This window comes from Gopherus evgoodei, chromosome 15 (genome assembly GCF_007399415.2).
Source record: "Gopherus evgoodei ecotype Sinaloan lineage chromosome 15, rGopEvg1_v1.p, whole genome shotgun sequence".
NCBI lineage: Eukaryota > Metazoa > Chordata > Testudines > Testudinidae > Gopherus > Gopherus evgoodei.
Window position 1 is genome coordinate 1614071 of NC_044336.1, and position 22820 is coordinate 1636890.

At 48.7% G+C, this 22820-nt stretch overlaps 2 protein-coding genes and 2 pseudogenes across 2 annotated transcripts in view; 1 reads left to right on the plus strand and 3 right to left on the minus strand.

Moving 5' to 3' along the window:
- LOC115635683 (zinc finger protein 239-like) overlaps positions 1-19222 on the minus strand; it is an 811791-nt gene extending 792569 nt beyond the window's left edge. The window contains exon 1 of the mRNA XM_030534800.1: positions 19166-19222. Coding sequence (XP_030390660.1) covers positions 19166-19189 — 24 coding nt within the window. The 5' untranslated portion in view covers positions 19190-19222. The remainder of the gene's footprint in view (positions 1-19165) is intronic.
- The window catches only part of LOC115635664, a 1110108-nt pseudogene that overhangs the window by 530247 nt on the left and 557041 nt on the right, over positions 1-22820 (plus strand).
- Positions 1-22820, minus strand: part of LOC115635684 (zinc finger protein 239-like) — an 861693-nt gene that overhangs the window by 243649 nt on the left and 595224 nt on the right. The window lies entirely within an intron of this gene.
- LOC115635666 lies at positions 15894-19243 on the minus strand (annotated as a pseudogene).

A 22820-nucleotide genomic window follows, 5' to 3' on the forward strand; every position in this document is an offset into this window, starting at 1 on the left:
TGAACAATCTCAAAACCCATTAAAGGATACAGAAAATGTGAATTTCAGAGAAAACCCCATGGAATGGCACAGAATTTAAACTTCAGGAAATGGAAGAAGCCCCAGTGACAGTGGAGAGAGAAAGAGGCAGGGAAAGAGAACTCCATATCCATTTATTACTGAAAAATAAATGTTGGTTATATTGTTTAATTGCTCTAACTCTCTATAGGGAAGACAAAGGGTACATCTATGCTCCAGTCACAGGGTGTGACTGGAGCTCAAGTAAATGTCCAAGCTAGTTATAATTTAGCTAGCTGGGCTATAGAGCATGGAAGCCATGACAGCACGCATTTTGGCACAGGCTGTATAAGCCAACCTGAAACGGTAATTTCTACAGGGCTAGCCCATTTGGATATTAGGAAAAACTTTTTCACTAGGAGGGTGGTGAAGCACTGGAATGGGTTACCTAGGGAGGTGGTGGAATCTCCTTCCTTAGAGGTTGTTAAGGTCAGGCTTGGCAAAGTCCTGGCTGGGATGATTTAGTTGGGAACTTATCCTTTGAGCAGGGGGTTGGACTAGATGACCTTCCTGAGGTCCCTTCCAACCCTGATATTCTATGATTCTATGATAAGTTTGTAAGGGCCCTGAAAGTGTTAAGATCAGTTTACAATCTATTTTGCTTTTATTTCATTTGACCAAATCTGACTTCTTGTGCTTTGACCTATAATAACTTAAAATCTATCTTTATAGTTAATAAATTTATTTGTTTATTCTACTTGAAGCAGTGCGTTTGGTTTGAAGCATGTCAGAGTCTCCCGTTGGGATAACAAGCCTGGTACATATCAATTTCTTTGTTAAATTGACAAACTCATATAAGCTTGCAGCGTCCAGTGGGCATCACTGGGCACTGCAAGACGGAGGTTCCTAGGGTTGTGTCTGGGACCGGAGATATTGGCTAGTGTCATTTGGTTGCACAATCCAAGGAGCAGCTTACATGCCAGAGGCTGTGTGTGAACAGCCCAGGAGTGGGGGTCCTCATAGCATAGCAGGATAAGGCTGGCTCCTAGAGTCAAGGATTGGAGTGACCTAGCAGATCACTGGTCCAGATAACACCAGAGGGGTTGGTGTTGATAGCAAAGCAGCATGCAAATTTTGTAGCCCTGATTTGTGCACATCATGGGGTTGTCACAGTGTGCTCTTCCAGTCATGGAAGTTGATGGCTTGATACTGTTCATCCAAGGCTCCCAAGTCACCCTCAGCATGGAGATGGTCACTACTTGAGGTTTTCCCTGAGAGAGAATAGCTGACAGACTGAACACTGACATAGATTTTCACAGATTAATATGTGCTGGAAGTCTCGACTGTACTTGTTTAGCAGCTTTAGGAAGGAAGTCTCGGCATCTAGACTTTAGATTAGCTTTGATAGGAAAACCCTCCCCTTGACCCTACCTTACCCAAGGCCCCAGGCTTTTTGCTGAGAATAGAGTAAGAGTAGGCCCAAAAGCCTTTAGCTAAGAGCAAGAGTTTTAACTTTTGCTAAACTTGTTTTTCTGTACAAAGGGCATACTGAGGCAGAAAGATGTGGTCAGGGCCCCAAAAAGAGGAACTAGAATTAGATAAAGGGGAACCAAAATATCTGTTAAGTTACAACAGCTGAGCCTGCTGTCAGGACTACAGAAAAGGTGCTGGAACGGTCAAACCGCAGACTTGACTGGCAAAGACAATAACATGAAAAACCACAGATGAAGAATTAATTGGTCAGCTTGCTTATCATCAGCATTATATTCCAAATAAGGCAAATAACATGTATAACCAGCGTGCTACGTTTTGCGGTTTTAACCTTTATAAGCTTGGTAAAATTTGTAATATGTAGAGCAGCCAGTCTCTTGCTGTCTCTCCCTGCATATATGCTTGTATGAAATAAAAGAGCCTTGGGCTGTCCGATCTAAATTCAACGGTGTGGTCGATTTTCCACAACAGCTTCAACAGCATTGTCAAACTTTGCATTCCCTAAAGCAACCGTAAATACTACACAAAAATTAACAGCACATAGTGGCAAGTGACTGGCTGGGTCACTCAAATTGACTTCAAGGGGTTTACCATCAGATACAGGGATCCAATCTGAAAACAACACTCTTGATATAAGAATATGAAATAAAGACTGGAGGAAGTCCAGCATTTTGAAGGCATTACCACCAGATTTGAGTTGGAACAATTTATTGATTCTCGCAAATTACTGCAGAATTGGTGTTAGAAACTGTAAATACAGTTTATTAACAGGGTCACAATTCATCTGCTACAGAACTTCTGCATCATAGCACTGTTGTTGATCTTTGCTTAGTTGGAAATGCAACTGTAACACATCCCACTGATCTAGAACTCACACACAACAATCATAAATGAGCCATCTAGTAGCTGATAGCTGAACAAGTTTTAGTGGCATGTTACAGTGATTTATCAGTTGTTATATCTTCCCATATTCACACAGTCTCAGGGGGCTATGAGAAAACCAGCTGTAGGAATGGGAGACTAAAAACTCTAGATTGCATGGCAGTGTTTTTACAGCTTTACTGGCACACAGCTGGATTGAGTGACATCACATTTGATCAGCCTGAGATTCTCATTCCTTTCAAGGAGACGTGTAGATGGAATTTTTCTTCCTGACCATGACACTACAGCTGTCAGTCCTAATCCCAGTATATCTGCTGAAATCCAGATCAGTGCTGTCAAGAAACTGAATCACTGCTGTGGCAATTGCTTCTGCTGTTTCACCTTCCAAACTGACTAGTCCCAAAAATGTAGATACAAATTTGTTTAAGGACGAGCTGATGTAGCGCACTACAATGCAAAGCAGCTTTACTGCAGCAACGTCTGTGCTCTCATCTATAACCAGTGAATACTGAGACTCCCCAATGTCTTTGATGAGGTCAGAGAGCATGCAGGGAGGAAGAACATTGTTTATTAATGTTGTGCATTTTGTGTGATGCAGACTTACATCTCCCTTGAAAGCTAATCTGACAAGTTCCCCAAGGTTAGGGTGGCCAGATGTCCCGATTTTATAGGGACAGTCCCAATTTCTTATATAGGCTCCTATTACCCCCCACCCCCTGTTCTGATTTTTAATACTTGCTGTCTGGTCACTCTACCCACGGTGATCCATGGAACTAACCACTGAATGGCAGGCAATGTAGCAGGCCCATTTTAGCTCCGCTTGGTGCATCGTGGTTGAAGGCTTTGATACTGTAAAACCAACATCTGTCAGGTGCATAGAAGAAAATGGTGTTGCATTTCTTATATGTTTGTTAGTCATAGAATCATAGATTATTAGGGTTGGAGGGGACTTCAGGAGATCATCTAGTCCAGCCCCCTGCTTAAAGCAGGACCAATCCCCAAATGGTCCCCTTAAAGATTGAACTCACAACCCTGGGTTTAGCAGGCCAATGCTGAAACCACTGAGCTATCCCTCCCTGCATGTTGTACAAAAGCTGCATGATGTGCACAAATCAGAGCTACAAAATTTGCATGGTGCTTTACTGTCATCACCAGCCACAGGCCTTAACCCATCTTTCAATTCCTTTTCTTTTCCTCATGCCTTTCTATATTTTTTTCCATACTTTGCCCGTTTTCTTGGTGACATACTAGTCTTTCATTGGCTGAGCCTCAAAATGCCATCCAAGAGTGCCTAAATTGGAGCATGATAGGATGCGTCAAGTGGGTTGGCCAAAAAGTTCACAAATTTCCCCCCATCCACTGTCATGGAGTCACCGGGTGATGCTCTGGAACTAATCCATATGAAGCCAGTCAGGACTCTGGGGGACCCTCCTCTCTCTGAGCATACTATCTCCAGGGCAAGAAGCTTACACAGCTTCCACCTTCCCGGGTCTAACCTCGGAGCATTCAGCATCCCCTTTTCACATCATGTGCTTCCCACAGCGAGTCTGCACAGGCAGGGCTCCTGGGGAAGCCAGAGGGCCCTGCATCCCAATTCTGCAGTCAGATGTGACTCTCAACCAGCATAAAACAGAAGGTTTCTCCGTCGACAGGCAGGACCACAGCGTAGAACAGAGCTTGCTATTACAGACATAAATTACTTTTAGCCAGGTCCATCTTGGGAATTCTGGGCCAGACACCTGGATTCCCCCTCTTCCAGTTCCCCCACGCAGACTGCCATACTCCATCCACCTGACCTCCGACACCCCCCTTCATTCCCCTCTTCCTTCTCTTTGTCTCACTTCCCAGGCCAAAGGTGTCACCTGGTCACACACCCCTCTTGGGTCTCAGGTTACATAGGTGCAAATCATAGAATCATAGAATATCAGGATTGGAAGGAACCTCAGGAAGTCATCTAGTCCAACCCCCTGCTCAAAGCAGGACCAATCCCCAGACAGATTTTGCTCCAGATCCCTAAATGGCCCCCTTAAGGATTGAACTCACAACCCTGGGTTTAGCAAGCCAATGCTCAAACCAAAATAGCTGATTAGTATCACCTGCCCTGAGGGCCTCAGCAAAATCACACACCCAATTCCCACCTCCTAAGTACTGGTGCAGTACACAGGGTAACTAAGGTACACACAGTATTAGTATAGGACAGTAAGACTCACATGCAACATAACAAGATGAATAAAACCCCCTCCGAGACTGAAGTGAGTGGGGCCACTTTAGCCAGTGGCCTGGGGATGTTCCACCCCCCTTCTCTGGGACAAAGCATCAGCTATAACATTGGCACTCCCCTTAATGTGGACCAGCTCCATGTCATAATCCTGAAGCTGGAGACTCTACCTCAGGAGCTTGGCATTGGCCCCTTTCATAGACTCATAGACTTTAAGGTCAGAAGGGACCATTATAATCATCTAGTCTGACCTCCTTCTGCACAGTGCAGGCCACAGAATCTCACCCACCCACTCCTGTAACAAACCCCTAACCTATGTCTGAGTTATTGAAGTCCTCAAATTGTAGTTTGAAGACCTCAAGCTGCAGAGAATCCTCCAGGAAGTGACCCGTGCCCCATGCTGTAGAGGAAGGCGAAAAACCTCCGGGTCCTCTGCCTTTCATCTCGAGTAGCCACGTCAGGGGCGATTGGTCAGTGTACATGGTGAAGCACCACCCAAATGGATATGGCTGCAGCTTTTTAAGGGCCCATATCATGGCCAGACATTCCTTTTCTATGGCTGCATAATTCTGCGCCCAGGGCAGCAGCTTCTTGCTCAGGTACATGATGGGGTGTCTGTCCCCTTTTCTGTTAACCTGCATTAGCACCACACCCAGCCCTGTGTTTGAGCCGTCGGTGAACACCATAAAGGGCTTGTCAAAGACCAGGTTTACCAGCACCGGGCCCTTGACCAGGGCCTCCTTCAGAGCACAGAAAGCCCTCTGGCACTGCTTTGTCCAGACCTCCTTATCTGACTTACTCTTCTTACATAGCTCAGTGACAGGTGTGGTTATGGAGCTAAACTGGGGCATGAACCTCCGGTAGTAGCTCACCATCCCAATGAAAGCCTGGACCTGCTTCTTAGTCTGAGGAGTGGGCCAATCTCTGATCACCTCCACCTTGGCTTGCTCTAGCTTTAGGCAGCCACCCCCCACTTTGTGGCCCAGGTATGTCACCTCTGACATCCTTGTTACCGGAAATTGGGCCAGCTAGTAAGCTTAGGGAGAATTAATGACCCACCAGAGTTTGGCAGAAAGCAACATGATTATTATATTGATAGCGAAGCTCAAAAGAAGGAGTGGGGGTCACACTCGCACTCGCATACTCATGCTCCCAGGATGGGCACAGCACTGGAGATGTTAGGATAAGTGTCCCACAGCGCAGCAATGGACGGTGCGATGGAGGTAAGTCTTCCTGAGGCACGATGAAATGCAACACAGAGAACCACGGCCAGGTGATCCAGGCAAAGAGCCTTCAGGAGAGGTACAAGCTTGTGAGTGAACTCCTGAGCACATGGCCCCTTCCCCTTTTAAGGACTTGCTCCTCATGGCCTGTGACTAGAGATGACTTGGATGCATCTGGTTGGTCACGCTCCACCTCGGCCAGTATCCATGCAGTGTCCAGTCTGATAACATTGGGTGTGTGATCGCTGCCTAATCAGAGTCCCAGACACCTTGTCTACCTGAGAGGTCTTCTGATCTTACAGCTGTTCAACTGACCCATTCATCCCACAAGCATTCCAGAAGTGGGGGGGGGGGGGGAGAAAGCCACTTCACAGGTATTCAAAGAGGGAGAGGAGACAAAAGGGGTGGGAGGAGTGTAACAGACCTTTTGAGCATACAGGTTATACATAGCATTGTCTAGTCATACAGATCACTGCTGCTCCTACAGCAATCCCCACCTTGCACTTCCCAGCTTTTATAGTCAGACCAGCATCCATGAGCCGGTCCAGCAGTTTTAAACCTGGGACATATGGTCCTCCCAGGTCTGGCTACAAACACAGATATCATCAATATAGGCCAGGGCAAAATTCTCCATCCCCTTGAGTAACTGGTCCACCAGGAGCTGGAAGATGGCAGGTGCCCCCTTTAGACCGAAAGGTAGGACCAGGAACTCGTATAACTCCATAGGGGTGATGAAAGCAGATTTCAGTCGGATATCCAGATCCAAAGGTATTTCCCAGTAGCCCTTGGTGAGATCCATAGTAGTAAGATAAGGAAATGCCCTTAGCTTGTCTAGAAGCTCATCAGCAACATAACAAGATGAATAAAACCCCACTTTGTCACACCCAGAAAGGAACTTGGGGGTAGAGGAGTGAGACTTGCATGCAGCATCTGGCCCGCTCCCCCCTCCACTCACCTAGCAAGTAGCTCGGGGAGGCAGGGAGAATAGAGTCATAGATTCTAGGACTGGAAGGAACCTTGAAAGGTCATCGAGTCCAATCCCCTGCCCTCATGGCAGGACCAAATACTGTCTAGAGTAGACCATCCCAGATAGACGTTTATCTAACCTACACTTAAATATCTCCAGAGATGGAGATTCCACAACTTCCCTAGGCAATCTATTCCAGTGTTTAACCACTCTGACAGTTAGGAACTTTTTCTTAATGTCCAACCTAAACCTCCCTTGCTGCAGTTTAAGCCCATTGCTTCTTGTTCTATCCTTAGAGGCTAAGGTGAAAAAGTTTTCTCCCTCCTCCTTATGACACCCTTTCAGATACCTGAAAACAACTATCATGTCCCCTTTCAGTCTCCTCTTTTCCAAACTAAACAAACCCAATTCTTTCAGCCTTCCTTCACAGGTCATAGGGGAATGGGAATGCATCTGGCCCCTTCCCCCCCATCCAACCAGCAAGGAGCTGAGGAGGAGGGGGGGACAGGATGAGAATGGGATTTGCATGCAGCATTTGGCCCCTTCCCCCCACACATCCAGCATGGAGCTCAGGCTAGGGAAGTGGGACTTGCTGTACCTCATACTGGCCGTTGTAGTGTGAGATTCAGTTCTCTCAGCTGCCGCCGGGGCTCGGGGATATTGCAAGGAGTGTGGGCTCCCCATAGCGTCCCAGAGTTACTGCAGCGAGTGTGAGTCACATCCTGCTGCCGTGACTGAGTGACCCCAGTGATCGCTCCCAGAGCCGCATCCCAGCTGTTCCTGGGTCCTAGCGAGCAACTGATTCCACTGCAGTCACCTGCCCCCAGATCCTGCCTCCTGGGGCCCCATGGCCCCTGGGCAGGGTGGCTTCTCACAGCATTAATGTCCATCTTGCATAGAAGCCACTGTGTCAATGGGCAGAAAGGAGACGTGCAGATCCCCAGGAAGTGGGAGAAAGGAGGTTTCTATGGAGACGGGGGATTGTTCCAGAGAGTCTCCAGTATCAACAGAGGCACATGGGTGATGGGTCCTGCTCCTAGAAAGGCAGCCCAGGAGCAGGAGCTGCAGGAGACATTTCTCAGTGACACTGACTCAGTGTGTGATTCATTTTGATAACAGACTGGCACAGGGAGCAGTTTGTCAGAGACGGTCTCCTGTCTCCACACCAGGCTCACCGGCTACTAGCCCTGGGCCAGAATTACAAGCTCTTCTCCCCATAACTCAGGCCCTGCATCTGTCAGCACTTTTCCATCAAGTTCCTCTGATTATTCATAGGGCTGGATTAACGCATCCCTGGGCAGAAGGTGTGATGTTATTGAAATAATCTGGGACCATATAGAACGTGGTTGCAACCATGGGCCAGAAGTGGCACCAAATCTTACGTAAAGGGGGGCATATAAGGTGTCTAAGGCCAGGTTATGGGTTGCTGGTTATGATTATGCTGTCTACATGTATGTATCATTTTGTAGTTTACTGGCTCTATACCAGGGGTCAGCAATGTGCCAAAGTCGGCATGCGAGCCAATTTTTAATGGCACGCTGGAGCCTCCCGGGACTCCAGCATGCCATTAAAAATCCTGCCCAGCCCGGCCCGCTATCCTCTGGTTCGCCCCGCCGCCTGCCCGCCCCCACAGGGGAAGGGAGCACAAGCATAGCCGGGCGCCCAGGGTGGGCAAATGGCCCCACTCTCCCGGCAGGGCAAGTCGCGGGGTCCACACTCCCGGGAACGCAGCAGCTGCCGGCCCCTCCCCCGCTTTCTCCTCTCCCCTGAACTCATGGGGGTGCACGCAGCGCTCTGGGGGTTGGGGCTGCGCACTCCCGCAGGGGAGCGTTTGGATCCACGGGGAGGCAGACACGCTTCCCGCTCTGAGGGGCGGAGCAGCGTGTCTAGCTCTGTGTGGAGCCGCATGGTAAAGGGTCCAGGGCTGGTGGGGTTGGATAAGGGGTGGGGGCAATCAGGGGACAGGGAGCAGGGTGGGTTGGATGGGGGAGTGGGATCCCGGGGGGTGGTGGTTAGGGGTAGGGGTCTGTGGAGGGGGCATTCAGAGTGGGGGGGTTGAATGGGGGATGGGAGTCCCGGAGTCTGTCAGGGGGTGGGGGGTGGATAGGGGTCATGGCAGTCGGGGGACTGGGAGCAAGGAGAGTCCTGGGGGGGCAGTTAGGATGGGGGGGTCTCTGGAGGGGGTAATCAGCAGACAAGGAGTGGGGGGAGTTGTATGATTTGGGAGTTCTGGGGATCATATCAGAGGGCAGGGGTGTGGAAAGGGGTTGGGACAGGAAGGGAGTGGGGGGGTTGGATGAGTTGGGAGTTCTGGGGGTCCTGTCAGGGGGCAGGAAGTGGTTGGATGGACATGGGAGTCCCAGGGGTCTGGCTGGGGACGGTGGTGTGGACAAGGGTTGGGGCAGTCAGGGGACAGGTGGGGGGTAGGGTCCAGGCCAGGGACAAGGAACAGGGAGGCTTAGATAGGGGGTGGTGTCCTGGGGGGCAGTTGGGGGCAGGGGTTCCAGGATGGAGTAGTCAGGAGACAAGGAGCAGGGGATGTCCTGGGGGGCAGTTGGGGGCAGGGGTTCCAGGATGGAGTAGTCAGGAGACAAGGAGCAGGGGAGTTGGGGGTTCTTAGGGGGGCAGTCATCGAGCCCTCTCCCCTGAGCACTGACCCCCCACACACACACTGCCCTCTGCCCTGCACACACCCCAGGCCCTGCCCTGAGCCCTGTACCTCCCTCATAAACACCCAGCCCTCTGCTTGACTCCATCTCCCCCCACCCCGCAACAACTCTAGCCCTGACTCTGGCACCAGCACCCATACCCAGGCTCCCCTCTGCCCTGACACCTGCACCCCCCCCACATACCCAGCCCTCTGCCCCCAGCCCTCTGAGTCCTGGCCGCCGGCCCCGCACGGCCTGCTGCTGGTCTAGGGTTCTGGCTGCCAGACCCTTGCCAGCTGGGGTCCCGGCCGCAGGCCTCGCTCAGCCCGCTGCCGACCTAGGTGAACAGAACCCCGGACCAGCAGCGGGCTGGCAGCATAAGATCAACATTTTAAATGAAGCTTCTTAAACATTCTGAAAACCTTGTTTATTTTACAATACAACACTAGTTTAGTTATATAATATATAGACTGAGACCTTCTAAAAACATTAAAATGTATTACCGGCACGTGAAACCTTAAATTAGAGTGAATAAATGAAGACTCGGCACACCGCTTCTGAAAGGTTGCTGACCCCTGCTCTATACTATCTGTATTTCAGATTTGTGCTGCGCTTCTGGGAGACATCCCAGACAAGTTGGTGTTAGCTCTGCCTAGCCTGCTTGATGGCCCATTAAGGACCATCAGCTACACAACTGACCCATGGAGAGGAGGCGGATATGCCTTGTAACTCAGCAAAGTATGCAGGAACTTGCCCATGTGTCTCCAGACTCCATTTTGCTGTAATTTTCCACAGTAAGAACAAAGACGTGTTCTTACACCTGGAAAAACCTATAAAAGGCTGATGCTTCATTTCCATCTGGTCTTCAATCCTGCTTCTTACCTCTGAAGGAACTTTGCTACAAACGGAAGCTCTGCACAAAGGACTGATGAACCATCCCAGCAGGGGATGTACTCCAGAGACTTGATTTGAACCTGCAGTTTACTCCATCACTGCTACAAGCCTGAACTAAGAACTTTGCCATTACTGTATGTAATTGATTCCATTTAACCAATTCTAGCTCTCATCTCTACTTATTTCCCTTTATGAATAAACCTTTAGATTTTAGATTCTAAAGGAGTGGCAACAGAGTGATTTGTGGGTAAGATCTGATGTGTATATTGACCTGGGTCTGGGTCTTTGGAATCGAGAGAACCTTATTCTTTTATTGGGGTGTTGGTTTTCCTAACCATTCATCCCCAGGACGAGTGGGACTGGTGGTGATACAGGGAGACTGGAGTGTCTAAAGAAATTGTGTCACTTGTGGTTAGCCAGTGGGGTGAAACCAAAGTCCTTTTTTGTCTGGCTAGTTTGGTTTGCCTTAGAGGTGGAAAAACCCCAGCCTAGGGCTGTAACTGCCCTGTTTAAGCAATTGGTCCTGAATTGGCACTTTCAGTTCGGTCCCGCCAGAACCGCATTGTCACAGAAGGCAACACTCCCTCCTGTGTGTACCTCTGCCCCCTGGCTCCTATGTGGGCACTGACAGCGGCTCCCCATGCTGTGCCTGGATGTCAGCAGTGAAGCACCAGCTGGTCTGGTTCCAGGGCTGATGCTCTGCACACACCGGATGGGCCCGAATGTCGCACCGCAGTTATGATGGAGGGAGAGGAGGCTCTGGGGCCAAAACTGAGTGAGAGGCATTGTGCTATGTGGGTTTCAACACTAAATTTTGCCTCGGTGTCCCTTTCCCACAAACATAGGGCAGGGGCCTGGGATAAACTTGAGTTGGCAGTGGGGCAGCCCCATGTAAGGTAGGCCAGGGAACATTTAGTGTGAGGAGCGTGCTGGGGTTTAGATATGAAATGGGGATCTGTGCGCCTAGCCTGAGGCAGCTGGGAGCATGCCCAGTACCAGATCTGTAGGCACTTGGGGGATTTAAATGGCAGAAATGTGGGTGCATAGGTTCTTTCAACACCTTCAGAGTTAGGTAACAGCTAAGTGGGGAGGAGGGGTTGAGGATCAGTGGCATCTAAATATCAGAATCAGGTACCTAAAGCAAAAGTAGCAGCTAGGCACCTAAATTAGCCCCTGGTGTCTAACCTCCTTTGATAATCTCATTAGGCCCCTATCTGCATCCTCAAGTGCCTAATACCTTTAAAAATCCAACCCTAAGTCATTTTGGATAAGATGATTTTGAAAAACTTACCCAAAATCTAATGTACTTTAAAAATCAGTTTAATATAATCTGGGCCCACAAGCACTAAACATACTTTAATCAGAACAGTATGGGGCTTTGAATGGTATCACTACATGGCAGGGTCTGACAGTCAGTGCTAAATGTCTGAACAGACCCATTGTTAATGATTATTGCTAAAGCCAGTAGCAGATTTACTTTTCTCAGAAAATGTATCCTGCGCTCTCGGAGTAAGTTCTGTAATTGTAGGGAAGAACAGTCTGTATTTGTCAATAACATAAGTTGAATATCTGCTTCAAGGGCAGAGCCTCGTTCTCTCAGCAATCTGGAGGTGCTGCCCCCTCCCCTCATCATTCCTCTTGGGGCATCACTAGTAGCCCTTTAGATTACATAGTCACTCCTGACATTTACAAAATCATTAAGTTGGTTGTTCTGCATATTGAGACTGTAAGTTCATTCCCTTAGGAGCTGCCTCTCATGATGTGTATATACAGCACCTAGCACAACATGGCCTTAGTCTTCTGTGGAGCCTCTGGCTTCTGCTGTATTACAAATATTAATGGTATTAACTTAGACATGATTATTTTGTAGCCAGACAAGAATGAATTTGGGGAAAGTTGTGGTATGTGGAACAGGCCGAGTATCAACAGAGAAAGACTCCCAAACCTACCACTCTAAACTTCCTGTTCTGCTAAACCTCATTCACATGTTCAATTTTACTACCGCCAATAGCCCCATTGATTTAAATGGGTCTGAGCTAGAATTAGGTAGGTGGTAAGGTTGAGAGAGCAGGAGTCTTGGGTTGAAACATACACACGTACACACATAGTATGTGTGACCTCGCTGTGCAGTTCTGTACCAGACCATGTTTGCATTGCTTTTACGGTTAACCTCCACTGTGAATCTGCTGGGTATTTAATGTAAAACAAACTACATTTGGAGTGTGAGAAACTAAATTCTACTTCCAAAGGAGGAACAAAGACAGACTCCTCTTCCCACGCCCATCCCAGCTCCGTACTTTACATGCCCAGCACACTGCTGTTCCCAAATCCCCCATGCACCAGCAACAGAGCAACATTTACAAATTGGTAGAAAAGTGCAGAGAACCCGTGAGAGATGCTGGGACCCAGTCACAAAGCAAACACTCCGAGGGCAAGGAATTCAAGGAGTTTAGATTAAAGTGATGCAGTGTGCGGTGAGCTGGGCAGAGTGAGTCTCTGTTGTCCCCACACAGGACAAGATGGTAGATGGGTGGGTGGGGGGAGGGACCAGCTGGGCTGTCAGGCTGGTCGTCTTCCTCTGGCCTAAATGCGGTGGGTCAGCCTGGCTTGAAGGCTGGACCAGGTGTGTTGGCTTCTCCAGCTTCCTACTTGTCTCTGCCCAGGCTCATCCTCTTAGTAATTGGGAGATGCTGCCTCCTCGCCTCATCATTCCTCTTGAGGTATCATTTGTAGCCCTTTAGATTTCATGGATGGCTTCACCCGGCACTCATAGGGCAATACTTGTCTCTCTTTGGCATTGGTGCAGCAAGTTCACAGTTCTCAGCCTCAGTTGTCTGTCTCAACAGACAAGACTGCAGTTCGCAGCTCTCTCTCCCCACCTTCTCGCATCTTGACTGTATCCTGTATCTCTGAAGGGGTCAGGGAGTAACTCCATGCCCTGATCAGTCTCAGCCTCTTGGAGTATGAATCTAGCACTCATGCTAGGTATTCGTGCTCAGAGATATTGATAATTTTCATTGTTCAAACAACACAAATATCTCATGACAAAGCATAAAGGTTAAAATAAAATAAAAAGGACTCTTCTGGAAAATGATAATTTGTCTCATAAAGTCCCCAGTAAACTTGTGCTACATCCTGTTAACCTAAACTAATATCAAAGTATGTGACCAAACAGCCCTGAGGAAGAGAGGAAAACCAACAGTACAAGGTTGGCTACAAAACACCCAGGTTCATAAAAGTGAAATCCCACACAATCATAACTCCGAAAAGAAGAAAAAGCAAATTTATCCATTTGCTTCTGAACTGGCTAAATCTGCTTTACTCAGCACCTCATTACTTGATTGTGTCATTTACAAAAGTTTTACCAGTGTCCAAATGCCACAAATCATAGAATATCATGGTTGGAAGGGACCTCAGGAGGTCATCTAGTCCAACCCCCTGCTCAAAGCAGGGCCAATTCTCAAATAAATCATCTCAGCCAGGGCTTTGTCAAGCCTGACCTTAAAAACCTCTAAGGAAGGAGATTCCAGCTCCCTAGGTAACCCATTCTAGTGCTTCATCACCCTCCTAGTGAAAATTTTTTCCTAATATCCAACCTAAACCTCCTCCACTGCAACTTCAAACCATTACTCCTTGTTCTGTCATCTGGTACCACTGAGAACAGTCTAGATCCGTCCTCTTTGGAACCTCCTTTCAGATAGTTGAAAGCAGCTATCAAATCCCACCTCATTCTTCTCTTCTGCAGACTAAACAATCCCAGTTCCCTCAGCCTCTCCTCATAAGTCATGTGCTCCAGCCCCATAATCATTTTTGTTGCCCTCTGCTGGACTCTTTCCAGTTTTTTCTACATCCTTATAGTGTGGGGCCCAAAACTGGACACAGTACTCCAGATGAGGCCTCACCAATGTTCAATAGAGGAGAATGATCATGTCCTTCAATCTGCTGACAATGCCCCTACTTATATAGCCCAAAATGCCGTTAGCCTTCTTGGCAACAAGGGCACACTGTAGACTCATATCCAGCTTCTTGTCCACTGTAACCCCTAGGTTCTTTTCTGCACAACTGCTTCCTAGCCATTCAGTCCCCAGTCTGTAACAGTGAATGGGATTCTTCCGTCCTAAGAGCAGGACTCTGCATTTGTCCTTGTTGAACGTCATCAGGTTTCTTCTGGCCCAATCCTCTAATTTGTCGAGGTCCCTCTGTATCCTAACCCTACCCTCCAGCGTATCTACCAGTCCTCCCAGTTTAGTGTCATCTGCAAACTTGCTGAGAGTGCAGTCCACGCCATCCTCTAGCTCATTAATGAACAAAACCAAACCCAGGACCGACCCTTGGGGTACTCCACTTGAAACCAGCTGCCAACTAGACATTGGACAAAAGGAAAAAAGAAACAAAACCAAACCAAACCAAATCCAAATTCTGCCCATCTATAAATGCTCTGGACTTGCCTGGAAAAAGCCCAGAAGCCACTTTACCAAGAGATGGAAATAGTGATTTTAGCTCAGAAAGCTCAAACCGAGTTTGAGGTTCATTTGAATTCCCCCCTCCAGGTCTGTGACACTTTCATCTCTAGCCCTCAGGAGTCTGAATCAGGAGCAAATAAATCAAAGCGTGATGCTTAAGCAGGGAAAGCAAAGAACATTGTTGGAAGTGCCATGCTGGGAGGTAGGGGGGTAGAATGGGGAGAGGATAAACTCTCCATGGCTCAGACAAGGGCTGCTATGTCAGAGTGGAGTGTGATAGTGAAGGGGAGAGAAGGGAATCCCCCCTACTCACCCTATTACCCTTAAATAACACAGGGCCCAAAATACCACATTTTCCTACCTCTGCTCCAGAACTTATTAGAATCTATTTAATTCTGGTCTCTAAGGGAGTCAGTATATATATAAAAAATGTTTTTGGCATAACCTGGAGCAATGTGAGACTATGTGAGAATGGGACACTCTCTCCCCAAAGGGGGAAACTCAGTAACTCTAGCAATCACTCTGCTAACGGGGTCAGGGGGGGAGGTAGGGAAAAGGGTGAAATCAGTATATACAAGAAAGTTGGGGTCAGTCTAGATTAGGAAAAGTGGAGGAGGGTCAGGGGAGATTTGCTAGCTAATCCCAACCACTTTTCCCACCACAGACTCACTCTTGGAGGCTGACGCTGTGGAGGCAGAGGCGGGATCCAGAGGCCTTTAGACCTCCCACAAAAGAGACTATGGATATCAGTCCCTCTCTTTGGTGCTTTCTGAATGCAGAGAAGGCAGGGAAAAGGGGCTGAGGATGTGACTGATAAGAGGAAGCACCTCTCTTTCCTATACCCTCCTCTCTTACTCCATGATCCCTAACATCTGAGAGGCCTCTTCCTTTTGAAGATTTGCTGATGATGCATGCCATGTGAGCACCAAATGAAGGTACCCACACATTCAAGCTCTTTCCTCTGTGCATTATCCAATGGGGAATAATGTGTGAGCTCAGACTGAATCTTTTCCTGAAGTTACTGAAGCTTTTCCCACAATCCAAGTTTTTATGGGTTCTCTGTCTTGTGTAGATTGTCAGATGTGAAGTGAGGTTTGATCTTAGAATTGAACTTTTCCCATAGCTGAGGCATTTATAGATTCTGTCTCATGTGAATTCTCCAATGTTTAGAAAGGTATGACATTAGACTGAAGCTTTTCCAATCATCCACGCATTTATGGGGTTTCTCTGTTTGAATTGTCAGATGTCTACTAAAGTGTGAATTCTGACTGAAACTTTTCTCACAGTGGAGGCATTTTCACAGTTTCTTCCCCTTGTGGATTCTCCCATGCTTAATATGGCTTGCGTGCTGACTGAAGCTTTTCCCACAATCCAAACATTTATAGGGTCTCTCTCCTGTGTGCAGTCTCTCATGGGCAATAAGATTTGAGCTCCAACTGAAGCTTTTACCACAGTCCAAGCATTTATAGGGTCTCTCTCCTGTGTGGGTTCTCTGATGTGTAATAAGGGCTGATGCTGCAATAAAACTTTTCCCACACTCAAGGCACTTATATGGCCTCTCTCCTATGTGGATTCTTCCATGGCTAATAAGATGTGAGCTCTGACTGAAACTTTTCCCACAGTCCAAGCAATTATAGGGTTTCTCTCCTGTGTGGGTTCTCTGATGTACAATAAGGGCTGATGGTGCACTGAAACTTTTCCCACACTCAAGGCATTTATATGGTCTCTCTCCCACGTGCAGTCTCCGATGGGTAATAAGATTTGAGCTCCGACTGAAGCTTGCACCACACTCCAAGCATTTATAGGGTCTCTGTCCCGTGTGGGTTCTCTGATGTGTAATAAGGGCTGATGCTGCAATAAAACTTTTCCCACACTCAAGGCATTTATATGGCTCCTCTCTCATGTGGATTCTTGCATGGCTAATAAGATGTGAGCTCTGACGGAAACTTTTCCCACAGTCCAAGCATTTATAGGGTTTCTCTCCTGTGTGGGTTCTCTGATGTACAATAAGGGCTGATCGTGCACGGAAACTTTTCCCACACTCAAGACATTTATAGGGTTTCTCTCCTGTGTGGGTTCTCTGATGAATAATAAGGGCTGATGATACAGTGAAACTCTTCCCACACTGAAGGCATTTATATGGTCTCTCTCCCGTGTGGATTCTGCTATGGCAAAAAAGTCCAGAGACATTACTGAAGCTGTTCCCACACTCAAGGCATTTATAGGGTCTCTCTCCCGTGTGCAGTCTCCCATGGTTAATAAGATTTGTGCTCCCACTGAAGCTTTTACCATAGTCCAAGCATTTATGGGGTTTCTTTCTTTTGTGATTTGTCAGCTGGGCTGTGGTTTCTTTGGGATCCTTGCCTCCTCTTCCACTTTCAATGGATTCATCTACTTGCTTTCTTTGGCAATTTTCCAGCTTCCTTTCTGACCTGTGCCAATTACTCCAGGCTTTTCTCTCTTCGAAGCATTGGAAAAAATTCCCATCTGCTCTTCTCAATATGCTCCTTTGCAGTTCCACTTGCTCAGGACATTCCTGTTGTGGTTTCCTCTCCCCGTTCTCACTTGTTGTCTCATCACCTGCTGGAGGAGAGAGAGAATTCAGGCAGGAGTCATTTCCTGGGCTGGTAGAAAATACAGAAAGGGAAATAGCAGAGAGGGAAAACAATGCATAAGCTGTTGGAAGACTGAGAATTTGCATTCTGCCTCCACATCCCATTCAAACACTCACAGGGAAGTGAAGTCAGGGATAAAAATCCTGACAGCTAACAGGGCGGGTGGGAAACCATGAGTGATATCTGCCATGATGATATAACACCTGCTGACCACAGCCTAACCTTGGTGGGATGAGACAGAACTGAGGGGGCTCACACCAGATTTTGGGGATTTTCAGCTTTTTCCTTCTTTTGCAAGATAGTTTCTGTGTCAGTGTCACTGACTCCTCACCTGCATGGGTACCTCTTGAGATCTTCATTTCCTTGGAGGCCTGGAGATCTGGGATCCACGGCTCTTCTCCTGCTTCCAGCCGGGTGATCAGGTCAGGTTTGGGAATAGGGAATCCTGCTCAGGGGATGAAATCAGGCATGATCAGAGTGCACTGAGGATTGGTGAAGTATTAGTCACAAAGGGCACATCTTGAGTTTAAACTGACCCCATTAATTACTAGGGGGTTATGGGATCTGAATGGTTGGGAACATGGTCTCTGAGCCCCGTTAAGAGAAGTAAATGTCTGGGGGAGGGGGGAGTTGTCACACCCTCATTAGGAGTTTTCAGGATCTGTGGGCTCTGGGGGACTTGCTGAGGCACAAACAGCTCTGGTGTTAAACCCCTGGATACATCTAAACCTCCAGAGGCCAGAGCCCTCCTCACACATGGAGCTATTTCCAAGAAGGGAGGTGCACAGAGATCCTGCCTGTGAGTGAGAATTAATGCAGATAGGATAATATACTGCTCCTGCCTCATGAGAGCTGGAGGGATGGGGATAAATTAGCATGTCTATTAGGTCCATGACTCCCCTATCCCATTGGAGGGGGTATGGAGATGAATGGCTCTCTTACACTGGAGGTGTGGACTATGAGACCCAGTCCCCTCTAATGTAACTGACTAGGGAAGAACCTGACCAGGTGCAGAAATGCAGGCCCCAGGGCTTCAAATAGCTGAGGGGACAGGAATCCTTACCCAGAGAGGTCACAGTCTCATAATTCTCCTGCATTATGTCCCCGTAGAGGGCTCTCTGACCAGGGTCCAGCAAAGCCCCCTGCCCCTCGGTAAAATACAGAGCCACCTCCTCAAAGGTCACCAGCATCTGAAAAAACAGGTGCTTCCCACTCAGGACCTGCAGCCCCAGCCACAATCCCACTATTCATGTGGGAAGAAGCACACAAATAGGACAGCTCTGGGAGGGCCAGAGGAGCAGAATCCCACCCCCACCCTGCTCAGAGTGGCCAGGAGGCTCCAGGGAACAGAGAAAAGGTGAGAGCTCCTTGTTCCTCCCAGAAGAGGGAGGAGGGAAGGGTCTTCTTATTTACCACACACCTACCACCTACAGGCTGATGTGGGAAGCAGAGCTCCGTGCAGGGAACAGAGATAGGAATTCCAGCACCTTCCCTTTGTATTTCACCGCAGCCTCTGCCTAGTGCATTCAGGCTCCAGCATGCTGGTCTGTTTTCCCAGCCTTGTCCAGGGGGTTGTTTCCTGTTTCAGAAATGGTGGAATGTTCACTATCCTCCCCACATTTGGCCTGTTCATAAATCAGGCCCTAGCCTGAGCATGTCCCAGCAGATTAAACACACCCTGTCCTCATCTCTGCCTGCCCCTATGTATTTCCTGCCCCTCCCTCTCCACAACAACCCTCCCCAGCAGTTCCCCCCAAAATCCCATACCTGAGCTGGCTCCACCACAGCCATTCCCCTTCCCCATACCCTAGAAAAATGGGATGATCTGGAGCAACACGTTGTCCTTATTCTGCAGCCTGTCAGGGTGAGAAGGGGAATTTTCTGAATAGCGTTAGTCCATTTCACACTCTGATTCCCCCCAGAGTTTTCCCCTGCAGACAGACACTCTAGACTTCGCCATGCAGGGCAAACCCTCAGTGACATTATTACAACACAGACCTGACCCCTTCCACGGGGACTAAACCCAGAAGATACTTTTAAACAGTCCCAGTAACAGAGTCTCTGAGCCAAGCACTAGAAAAGAGCAGAATCAAAGGAGCTACTTTGGTGATCCCCCAGACACTATCCCCAGGAAAGCACATTCCCCCAGCAGCGCAGGAACTAGGCAGAGGTAGGAACTGGCTTTTCTTCTCTCTGCTCCTCACCTTCTTCCCAGGACAGTCAATCTGCCCAGGGGTGCTGCAGGGCTGGGAGCTGGGAACCTCTCTCCCCACTGATTGCTCTTGCTGCCCCTTCCAGTCTCTCCCCTTTACTTTCTGCATGGAAGAACTGGTTACTGTCCTGCCATTCCTGTGAGCTTTCCTCTCTAATAGCTAGTGCCACTGCTAACAAGTGTGTGACAGAATGTAGCAAGGGCAGCAGCTCTGGGACTCGCAGATAGCTGGGAGCAGAGATGGGGTGAGGAGGGGCCATTTGTGCAGAGTCACTTTCCTGTCCATCCCCAGCACTTTACCCCAGGTCTCGCTCATCACCTGGAGTCTCCGACAGAGCCTGGGGCTGCCCCAGGGGCTAGTTTCAGCCACAGGAGAAAGTCCTCCCTTGGCTGGGCACACAGGGGCTTTAATGATGGTCTCTCCCAGCACAGACCCTGCAGGGCAACTGCACAGCCTGAGCTCCCAGATCACAGTGGAGGCAGCAGCATTTGCCCCAGGAAGCCCAGCTAGCTCCACGGCTCTAGTATCCTGAGCACAGAGACTGACACTGGCCTTCTCTGCCTTAGCAATTACCAGAGCCCTCTGGTGTGGGCCACTAATGACCGAGCCTCCATGTGCTGCTCCTGCAGCCCCCAGGGACAATCAGGCCAATACTGATTTCATTTGCCCATCTGGACACTCACTGGAACCAGAGAATCAGTTCAAACTGGAATTTCGTACTGGAACCAAAACTGAACCATAGATTTTATTTACTGACTGAATTGAACTGAAAAAAAAAGTGGGTGGGGCACAGAGGACCAGTTAAAATAAAGATTCAGCATGATTTCAAGCTCAATATAAAAAAATGCAGTGATCTCATTTTAGTTTTAAGAGAAGAAACTAATTAGCCAATGATCTGGTGATGGCTCCCAGAACACCCTGCCCCAGGATAGTGAGAAGAGAATGAGAATAGAAGGGGGCCAGCCCACAAGCACAGGGAGGGAGGGGAAGCTCGGGACCTTCCTGCACATCATGGGAGGCAGAAGGGGGGCCCAGAGGTATAGGAATCATCTCTGAGATGCCCCCCTGGAGGGAAAAGAGGGGGGATGCTCTCTTGGCCATGAAGTTCTTAATATCTCTTCAAGCCCAACGGCAAAAGTAATGGCTCCCCAACCTTCTCCCCTTAGACAGGCCTCCGCCCACCATCTCCACCCCCTGGGGCAGCTCCTCTCTCCCACTTGAAGCAGGGTTCATGCTCCAAACTCCCTTCCCCACTGAAGCCAGCTGCAGGGCCCACTCCCAACTCCTTCCCTTCCCCTACTGCCCCTGTCTGATGCCCACTTCCACCCCCAACTATCAGAGGAGGACAAAGTCAAGGCAAAATTTCATTACACCAAAACATGGAAGAAGATGAAAAGCTTCAGTCAGAAGTAATGATGTCATAGAATCTGTCATACACGTCTGAAATTGAAAGATACATTGGAACTTCTTCTGAAAGCTTCTGAAATCTCTAAAAAGGAAGTGATATCTGGACGAAGGAAAGCCCAGAAAAGGATTGGGCCAATTCTTGATTCATTCGCAGACGAGCCATTTCTCAATAAGAACAAACTACTGGGAACATCCAAAAAATGTCTTGCCCAAGCTTAATCAACTAGCAAAAAATGTACTGGTAGTTCCAGCCACACAAGTGAGTGTTGAAAGAAAATTTCCAGGCCTCAAATGTATCCTTTCACTGTAGAGGTCCAATATGGCAAAATAAATGTTGAAAGATGTCATTTTAGGTTGTTCAGTCAAATTGTTCATTAAAAAAAATAATATTTATTTGACAACAAAAAAATCCAGGAAAATTCATGTAAAGTTAAAGTTAAAAAATAAATAAATAGTCAAAAATCAAAACAGTTTATATTTTAAGCTGCAGCTCTCTCTATTTAATTTACCTCCACTAAGACTGAAATAAGATTTAAACTGGTAACTGAACTTTTATTTTTGTTTCTTTGGGTGGCTAGAACCAGAAATGAAACCCAATATATTGAATGGAACTGAATCTGAACCCAGCCAAAATAAATACCAGTTGGATTCCTTGCCTGCTGTCGCTAGCAGCAACTCTGGCTTGACCTAAAATCCTGCACAGAAATCTGAGTAGGATGCTGCTGAGTCCTGTGAACTCCAAGCATTTAACATACAGGAATCAGACCCCTAAATAATGAGATTGTCTTAAAAATATCCAAAAATAAATTGGGAGCAGGGTGTATGTTGGGGGAGCAAATTTTCCTTATAAATATTGAGCCCTTATCGGTAAATCTCACACACACACACACACACACACACACACACACACACACACACACACACACACACACACACACACACACACACACACACACACACTCATTTCTAGGGGAAAAGATTCCCCACCAGCGGCCGGGCAAGGCAGGGGAGCCCCACATCCCACCCCAAGGGCTGGGGGAGCTGCCATTGTAGCTCTCACCATCCTTCTCCCTTCTCTGACCCTCTGGCTCTCCCTTCCACAGCCAGTCTCCTCTTGCTCTCATATTCTCCCTTCAGTCTCCCCCACAGTTTCTCTCCCCACATCCCCCCTTTTCCTTCTCTTTCTCCCCCAGCACTTCCCTCTTTTCCAGCTCTGTTCCCCCGAGCCCCAGAATTCTCCCCCTGCCCCGATTCTTGTGTGTTCCCTCAGCCTCCCTACATCCCCAATCCCGGCCCCTGCATCCCTGTCCCCACTACCTTCCCCCCCACTGCAGCCCCCTTCCTGCTCCCGTGCCCGGCCCTATGCCTATTCATCTCTAAATCCCTCCTGCCCACACACCCCTGCCCCTCTTCAGCCCCCTTCTGGCTCCCACCCCCCTGTCCGCCCAGATATGTGTCCCAACCCCGCCCCCCCGGCTCGCGCTGGCTTCACCCGCCCTGCAAACAATGGGAGCTGGCGGCAGCTTCCCTGGGCACAGGGCAGGAATCGCAGCCAGCTCCGCTGGGAGCAGCCTGGGCCAAACTCTCCCCCTGCAGCCCGGGTGGCACCGGGGGCACCGCTCCCTGGGGGATGGGCAGGTCTCTCTTACCTTCCCTCCAAGCGGTGCCCGCCCTGGGAGCAGGGGCTGGGGCCCGGGAAGGGGGGTCCTGGCCAGGCTGGGGGCTCTGCACTGGGAGAGGCTCCTGGGAGCAGGGGGGATGTCAGTGCTGGAGATTTGCCTCTCCTGGCTGCAGCCAGGGCT